This window comes from Pogona vitticeps, chromosome 10 (assembly GCF_051106095.1).
Source record: "Pogona vitticeps strain Pit_001003342236 chromosome 10, PviZW2.1, whole genome shotgun sequence".
Classification (NCBI taxonomy): domain Eukaryota; kingdom Metazoa; phylum Chordata; class Lepidosauria; order Squamata; family Agamidae; genus Pogona; species Pogona vitticeps.
Window position 1 is genome coordinate 16,431,114 of NC_135792.1, and position 9,017 is coordinate 16,440,130.

Sequence of the window (9,017 nt, forward strand, 5' to 3'; positions counted from 1 at the left end):
GACTTGACTTACGTACTTAGATTTAAGAACTAAAAAAAACCACATGGGAGGCAGGGAAAGTGCAAAATGTGAACTTTCAGTTAACTGTTGGCCAGTGAAAAGGGTGCCTGTCTGCTTCCTCACTCCTCCCAGCGTTTGGAGAGTGGATTGGGAGACAGTCTTCGGACTGCCTGGTACTGCCTGGACTGTATTTTCCCTGCCTTCCCTGAACCTTTCTTGACCTAAGAAAAAAAGAAACCAAATATCCCCCTCTAGTGGTCAAAGGCGGAATAGCAGTTTCCCATTAGTTTCTATGGACAGAAAAGAGCAGATACGGATCAAATGGTTTTCAATGCATTCCTATGGGAAATGCAGATTTGACCTGCGAACTTTTTGACTTGAGAACCACCTTCCAATATGGATTAAGTTCTCAAGTCAAGACCCCACTGTACATTTAACATTTTAAAAACTAAATGTGTGCTCTTGGTCCTTCCAGGGACATTTTTTTAAAAAGAGGAATTTGGAAAAAATGCGAGGTACAAGGTGATCCGGGGTCCTGGGAATCGCTGAACAAGGCAGAATTGCCGTCTAATGTGGGAAGCACATGAGGGTCTGAGTTAAGAAATTTGAGTTCCTGTGGGTTTTTTTGGGGGGGAGGGGGAAACGTTGGTAGAGAGGGTTTAAATTTGGCATCTGGAGAGTCATACGCAACTAACTCATGGACCAAAGACTGAGTCAGATTCCTGTACCAAGATGTTGGAAACCCACTTGGTCGTCAAACTCACTGGATGTCCTTGGACCAGTCACTGTCCCAGTCTGATCTACTTTACAAGATAGTTGTTAGGGTAAAATGAGAGAGAAACACATATCTCCCTGAACTCCCTTATATAAACATTATAATCACTCCTCCTAACAGGTAACTCTGGTTGTGCATACGAACAGCATTGTCGGCAAAATGGGCCACCAGAATCAAGGGGTGCTTAATAGGGCCCAAATGATGTTTGGAAAAAGAATTTTTTAAAAGAAAAAATCAGTGGAACAGTATCCCCACCCCACGCCTGCATGCTTAGTAGCTGCAGAATGCAAAGTGAGAGTTTGAAATGAAAATGGAAGATGGGGAAGAGTAGAATGGCTTGCTCAGCGAAGCCCCCAACTGGAGTATTCCTTTTAGGAGGGGAGACTACCCTGTTGTATTTTATTGCAGGACCCACTTGTTCATTGTAGCACTGCCTGTTTGTGTGATTGGAGGCTTTAAGATACACTGGATTTCTTTATCCACTGCGTCCTTCCTTCTGTTCAACAGAGGAAAGGAGGGAACTGTTAACAGCTGGTTTCATACAGATGCTGAGGGCCCACCAGCCAACACATGCCTTGGTGTTTAGCAGTTCTTGGTGGCTAGTTTTTCTAAATGACCTGAAGCTGTATGAATCTTGCACTATTTGCTCCTCAAGTCCAAAACCCTTGCACTCCTTTCATTGCCCATTCAAAGCAGCAGAATGACTCTCTTATCTGTCATACCACTCTGGGATTTCTTCCCCACCACCTCCAAATTGGGCAAAGTGGGAGGAGAAGCAATAAAACTTCGCTACAGGTGTGATTGTCAGGACTAAGTAATCCTAGATTCTTGTCCCTTCTGATTAAAGCAAAAGCTTAATCACTTACACTTTTCTGAAAACTTTGGGACCAGAACAAGGTGTACCAGAGGCAGGATTCTTTGCCATTGGATAGGGCTTCATGGGCTGCATAAAAGGCCTCTGTAAGCCACACAAATCCCATCCTACTCTAGCCAAAGAAAGCAGTTCTGTGATGCAGTCAGGATTGGCAGGTGTTACCATCAGTTGCTGCTGGACTGAGACAAAGCAGCTGACCAATTTCAGCATTTGCAAAAGCAATTGTTTCTTTGCAAATCTTTCCAAGCGATGAGTGGTACTATTGCTGAAGCTAGTTACTGATGTCAAAGTCGTATTTATTTATTTAAAATATTTCTGTTCTGCCTTTCTCCTTAAAAAGGACTCAAGGCGGCTCACATGATTAAAAAAACAATACCTTTGAAAGTATGTGTAAGCCTTCTTCAAACATTTTATTGGCATACTAAACCAGCTCTGAATTACCAGCTTTACCCCAATTGTGCAAGTGGGTTCAAGTCTAAATTCTCTTGTGGGAAGGTGATTCTCGTACATGGGAAAACAGCATCCATAAGGCTTCTTGTGAATAAGCAAATGTGTGGCTTCATTGCTTCTGCTTGGGTCTACCTCCCATGGTTTAGGACAGTGGTTCCCAACCTTGGGCCTCCAGATGTTCTTGGACTTCAACTCTCAGAAATCCTGGCCAGCAGAGGTGCTGAAGGCTTCTGGGAGTTGTAGTCCAAGAACATTTGGAGGCCCAAGGTTAGGGACCACTGGTTCAGGATACTGTGTGCCTGCCAGAAATGTTGGGCTGCCACTTCTGTCTGCTCTAGTGGAAGGATAGCCAACAACCAACTATAGTAGAAGTTGCAGGCCAACATCTGGAAAGCCACACATTCCTCCCTTTTTGGCTTAGCACTGCAGATCAACACTTCTGAGCTATTCTAATGAGTAGAACCATCAGGCCAAGAATTAAACCCTGTTATAACACTCCGGGAGTCAAAGTTCAGACCTGAACAGCCCCTAGGCTGTGGTGTGTGTCCCTGATTTGTTTAGCCTGGCCAAAGGGGTGGGAAGAGAGGCAATGTGGCCTTCTGGATGTTGTTTGATGGCAACTACCACAATCTCTTACCCATGTGCTGTCCTGGAATAATGGAAGTTGCAGTCCAGCAACCTCTGGAGAACCACATGATCCCTATCTGTAGTTTAGCTGCTTCCTCTGGCAGAAGGCGGTACCCAGAAGTAACTGAACAAAGCACAGATGTGTGGCCGTGGCTAGTCAGCGTTCTCAGCCATTCTGAATTTACCGTGCTGTGAAAATGCCCATTTGGGATGTAAATACAAGCCTTATCCTGAGAACAGGAAAGTAATTGGGACAGAGACTGCATGATTTCTGTAAAATACATTCATTTTTATACAAACGGAGTTACAAAGTAATATCCAAAAATGTTATTGTTCAAAATAGTTAAGGGGAGTAATGCTGTTTGTTTAAAGAAAATCCTATCGCTTGGCAGAGTGAAGAAAGGAGCAAAGAAGCGAGTGTCTGGAGAGAAAATTTAACATTCCTTGTCTGGCTACTTTATGGACGTTTTTATGTTGTTTTAAGCTGTTTTTTAAATGTGCACTTTAATATTTATTCAGATTAAATGGAACAGTTTAAAAACATTTTTACGTATTCTTATTGGAGCATCATAGTTCTTGAGGTATAACACATACACTGTACTTTTTTTTTGGTTGAATGGGGACGCTGAAAATACCTTGGCCATAAAATTCCCCAATCCTAAAAGGATTCTTGGGAAACATTCAAGTAGTCCTTAAACCACCCTGTTCTGGGATGAACAGTATAAAAATCAAACTGCTTATCAGAAGATCTTTCAATTAGCTAGTTTAATCAAGTAATCAAATATTTTTATTTATGTCAAGTCAGTCTAGAAAGGCTATACAGTAGTCCTGTCCAGAACTGTTTTAAAAAAAGATGTTCCAAGCCCGCCCCCCAAAAGTATATATAACCACAGGAAAACAGTAACTTTTTCAAGGTTCACCACTTTTGGCTTTTAACACAATATTTCCAGGCCTGCTCAAGAGGGCTGCCGTGCCTTGCAGTGTTCTGCTTCTAATTTGCCCCAAACCCACAACTTCTTACTGCTTTTATGTCATTGGTATTTATTAGCCTTATAATTTGGGGGAAAGTGGCATTGTGCTACAATGTTTCTTGTGAAAGTAAGCACAACTATTTCTTGTTCATACTTTTATTCTAGTCATAGTTACTTTTTCAAGTTGATGGAGAAATATTTGGCAGAGATTCTAGTCTGCAAACAGTAGCAACACAAGTGTGTTTGCCAAGGAAGTATTTACTGAAATCTAGACCAGTAGAGTGGTCCCAATTTGCCTTGAAATTTGAACTCCAGCTACTTGGAAGTTCTGGAGGGGATGAGAACCTGGAAGATTTGGATTTTGATACGGCATATGGTGTGCAGTAATGAAATAATGGGTTTGCTTCATTCAACAAATATTTAAAATATGACAGGTTGAATGAAAATCGGCAGAGGTAGCCTGAGATTAAGACCAGCTGAATGTATTTTTGCATAGTTGTGTATAGAATTTGACATTTCAATTCCTTGCATTCAATTTTGTTATCAATTGTAAAACAATTATAGCCAGAATTCTGTTGGTGACTTATGCATATGTAATAATAATTATTATTATTTATTTACGGTCCTTAGACCAGTATGCATACGTAAGTGAACAGTGAACTGCTTTTATTTAACACAATTATCAGTTATGTTCATGGTTACATGAACAATCCACGGAGCCAGGAACACAACCAACACCTTACTTAATTAGTGGCAGTTTGCCACCACAACTTATTTCACAATTCACATAAGCATATTAAAACTACTAACAGGATTCTGGCCCACCTTTCTAAGAAGGTCTTTTCTGAAATCTAGACCAGTAGAACTATCTTGTCCGTACAATGGCGAATGAAACTATCACATACAAATACAGCACACACAGACATATGTGTACATTCATTCTCATCTGCTATATTATTAAGAGTACAATTCACAAATAAAAGGGACTGACAAAAACCTATGATCAGTAACAAACCCTGAAGGCATTTGCAACTCTTCCATATCTGTTCCATCTGCAACTCTTCAATATTATTGCATATCTTAAGCATCCATATATATCCCAGTATATATCAATGACACAGTACATATGTCTGAAAGCACCTGTAAGTGACTTACTGAATGAAGTTTGAAACAACTAGAGAACCAAGCCCCTACCCCTGCTGTGGAACCTCGTTCTGATTTGTCTTCTGTTAGGAATCCCAACGTTGACGGCTGTACTTGTGCAGAATGAATGCATTCAGAAGAGCCTCTTATAATTCAGCTGGAAGGGAGAAGGCAGGTGCCGTTCAGGATATCCTTACAGATATTGTTGGACTGTAGCAACCCTACGAGTCCTAGCTAGTACAGCTCATGACAAGGAGTTGTGAGCTTTACTGCCCAGCAACATCTGAATAGCAGGAGGTTGCCTACCTCTGATTTAGTTGCATCCCTGATAAATCCTTGTTTTTAATTTTACCGAAGGCAAGTGAGAATTGTGGAAAGGAATCGAAAAGGTAGCATGCCTGTGCCACTAGACTCCACCATAATCTGATTCCTCCAAGAAATTGAATTGTGTTTGGCGATGGCAGGCTCCATGGACTTCGTTACTTAGTCATTTTTGTTTACAACAACGTAACTCTCTGGGTTAAATTCATTCACTGGTGCAACACAGGTATCGTAGCCTGCAGAACGAGCATGGAGAGAACATCCTTCTGGCTGGCACAAAGCATCTGCAGGAATGACACCATGATATGATGCTTCAGGAGCAGCAGTGCAGCATGAGCTAGGTTGCCCTCCAACATGTCTAGAATACCCTCTGGTTCCACATAAGCTAGGAATGGCCTCTAGGACTCTGTTGTAATTTGAACCAACAGTGGGGCACTCACATCCAGGGATATTGCAGGAGAGAGCGGTTGCAGAATAGAGGTCAAGGAAGCCCTGTTTATCTCCACCAGTTGCTACAACCTTCATTTTAGAACGGTCAGATTGCTGATGGTCTCTTTTGCTAGTTCTGTTTGTTTGTTCTTGTTGCACAGTTTCCTCTACAGGACACATCAACTTCCCCTTACACATCTGCATGTTTGGCTTACTAGAGAACAAGTCATGAACTTCCTTTTCACTGGAGAAGTCATATGTTGTGAGTTTACTGCTGTGCAGAATGGAGTTTCCTTTCAGCTCTTTGGGTTGATCAGTAGAATCTGGTCCATGAATGCTCAGACAGTTCACAGCCCTGCAGATCTTTGATTCCACCATCGCCCTGCAAGACTGTTGGGTTCTGCAGTCGTCGTAAGACCGGCTACTTCCCAAAGTGCCATCGCTTAGTATTGCCAAGGCTTGTGGGCCACTAGCATCAGGGGACAGAAGCCTTGTCCCAACAAATCCCGCCGCCTGAGCAGCATCATCGGATGCTTTAGGAGGGAGATCTGTGAACTGGAGAGGCTTTTGCCCAATGACGATATCGCTGTAAAAATCCTCACTGTCAGAGCTTTTGATACCAGAGGCTGAAAAGGCTTCTTCATGGTTCCTTTCACTTGTGTTTTGCTCAGGAGTGGGTTCAGAAGTGACCGTCTGAGGCTCTGCAGGACATCCAAGAACGAATTCACTTCGGAGGTCAGGTCTTTCACTTCCATCAACGACCAGTTTGTTACGTGTCCAGTATCCTGACTGAGGATCAAGGAATCCTTCTATTTCCGTCTCATTCTTTTCCCTCTGGCATCCCTTTCTCTGGCTGGGCTGGTGCTTTCCAGCTAGGTTCCCTTCAGGACACCCATGCTTCTGGCCTCTCTTCTGCAGGATATCCACCAGATCACTGCCCCTGACGTCCTCTGCCATTTCAAGGAGATCTTCGCATTCTATTCTGGCAAGGAATAGTTCAAATGCAGCTTGTTCAGCTTCCTCCTCATTCAGCTTCTTGACCAGTGAAAACTCTGTGGAGGTGGTTGGAACATAGCCGATTTCCTCTAACAATCTCTTCACTACCCCTTCTGGAAGAACAGACTGTATGCAGTAGACAAAGCTTCCTGTGAACGTCTGGAGAGCAGGGAAAATATATTAGGAAATGGATTTAACACAGTGCCAACTTCCTGGAATTATGGGATCATATTTTTCTGCAGGAGCACAACCAACTGTGGTCTCCAAGACAGACACACACACACAGACACAGACACACACTGTGTATGTGTCAGGAAGAAAGAGGAAGAGAAAAAGAGGGGTTTTTATTTCTTCAAAAATTATGGAGCTATAACCAAAGCTTGAAAGTAATGAATTACAAGTTGCAGTTTTCTCAAACTAGTTAGTTTTTGATATGAGGGAATAACAAAATAAAATTTTAAAATTAACAAAATGAGCAGGAAGAAAGTAATTTTGTTGGTGTAATGAGTAATACTTTCTAGTTACTTCCAATAGTTATTTTTAAAGAGCATTTTAGAAGCATTTTACTGGAATCTTGCAGCATTCCAGATATAGTCGGATTACAATTCCCAACCGCCCTGACGACTACACTGACTGGGGCTGATGAGATTTTAAGTGCAGAAACAGCAGGAAGGTAACTCCCCCCCCCCCCGCTCTTAAAGGACAGCTTCTGTGGAAGGGAAGTATGTACTGTATGTGTGTTTTAAAAAAATGCCTGAAAGAAAATTTTTTGCTTTGTAGCCAAGGAATAAACCTGAGTAACTAAACGAGGCAACTGGGCCATTCATTAATCAGTGATGGTAGCACCGTCTTTTGTGGCTCCACAGTCCAGTTCTTAAAAGCTCCTTCCAGAGCTAATGGAATCTATACTGTATTTTGAAGGCAAGGAACTTTGCAATGTGTTTAAAGCCACCTTCCATTTGCATAAGTGCTACCTAGGAGCATGAGTCACTTAATACGATGACGGCTTCTGAAAGGATTGGATCCTTACAGAAAGAAGGGAAAACTGGTCTTTCACAAAAGGTGCCAGCTCACTAAAACCAAGTGACCAAAGAAGAGCAAGGCCTGCACCAGCAGGAGGTTAAAGTGAGGTAACTGTCTCATGCTGCAGGTTTGGGATATCATGAGTGGGCAGAAAATAATTATTTGATTCCTTAATATTCTGTTTTCCATCTCTCTCTCGCGCGCGCGTGCACACATGCACACACACACACACAGAGACTGACTGCTGGAGGGACATGGTAGAGATGTAGCTGTCACAGATGTTGGAATTGCAAGATTCCTGCACTGAGAAAAGGGTTGGAAAATATGCTTTCTAAGTCCCTTTTAACTCCACAATCAATCTTTTTTTCTCACTGGTGCCCTTCAAATATGTCACGTCTCCCACTGATTACACAGATGGAATCCAGCACATTTAAGACTACCTAAATCCAACTATTACTCCTAAGTAAAAGTTGGTCCAACTCTAGCAAAGTCCCACGGCTTCTTCCCCCTCCGCCCACGCGGCCCTTGGGCGATTTGCACGCGCTCCCCGGGGGTGGTGGTGACGGCGCATGCTCTACTTCGGAGACCCGAAAGGGTTACCGTTTAATCCGAACTGACTTCGCAGCCCACCACCATGATTCTTCTACTGTACTAGGTTCGGTGCCCACCCGCCCGTGGGCCCCACTTTGTATACTTCTGTGACTGAGCCTAAACCCACAGACAGCCCCCACCCCACCCCAAATAGGAGAGGATCGAAGCTAGATCCCTCTCTCCGCCCGCCCCCCCCAAAAAACCCCCGACCACCCTCCTGGCCCCCGCCCGAACTCCCTTTGTTAAGCAAAGGGGTGGGGTGGGGGACAACGACTGGCCACGTGGGAGCGCCAGCCTTCTGCAGACACCCCCCCCCCACCCGAGACACGTGTCAGCCCTTCCCGGCCTTTCCCGCCGCCGCCGCCGTCACCTTCAGGGACCGGATCTCTTTCCTCCAAGGCGAGAGGGAGAGGTTGAGGCAGAGGAGCTCCAGGAACCCGAAAGCCCGGCCCAGCATTCGGAAGAGCCGCCCCGCCGGGCGCTCGCCTTCCGCGGCCAGGGAACTCTCCGCGATGCCGGCCACGTCCACCCGGGGCCGGGCCGGGGCCGGGAGGAGGCGGAGGAGGCGCCGGGCTTGGCTCTTCAGCGCCGGGTCTTCGCAGGGGGAGAGTTTCCCTTCCGCCCAGCGCCCGCGGCAGAAAGCCCGGTAGCCCGCCAGCACCTCCTCGCGCCGGGTGGGCGCCGAAGGGGGTCCCCGCATGACGACGACGACCACGACGCACCCCCCCCCCCGGGCGTGCGCGGCAAGAGTTCCCGCCTCGGCTCTCGGGGCTCCCGGGGAAGCGCCGCCACCAAAGAGGAGGACGAGGAGGAGGAG

General features: G+C 45.0%; 1 protein-coding gene and 1 long non-coding RNA gene across 2 annotated transcripts; one reads left to right on the top strand and one right to left on the bottom strand.

The window, feature by feature from the left end:
- The first annotated feature begins 41 nt into the window (after positions 1 to 41).
- Positions 42 to 3,269, top strand: LOC144584371 (uncharacterized). Its single transcript, XR_013538572.1, has 2 exons — positions 42 to 2,239; positions 2,367 to 3,269. It is a non-coding gene; the product is annotated as an uncharacterized LOC144584371 (long non-coding RNA).
- A 204-nt stretch (positions 3,270 to 3,473) lies between these two features.
- On the bottom strand, positions 3,474 to 9,017 carry LOC110090661 (uncharacterized). The gene is made up of 2 exons (XM_072980784.2): positions 8,571 to 9,017; positions 3,474 to 6,745 (listed from the first exon to the last, which is right to left on the bottom strand). Exons 1-2 carry the CDS (start codon positions 8,898 to 8,900, stop codon positions 5,324 to 5,326), a joined length of 1,752 nt encoding a protein of 583 aa, XP_072836885.2. The 5' UTR covers positions 8,901 to 9,017; the 3' UTR covers positions 3,474 to 5,323.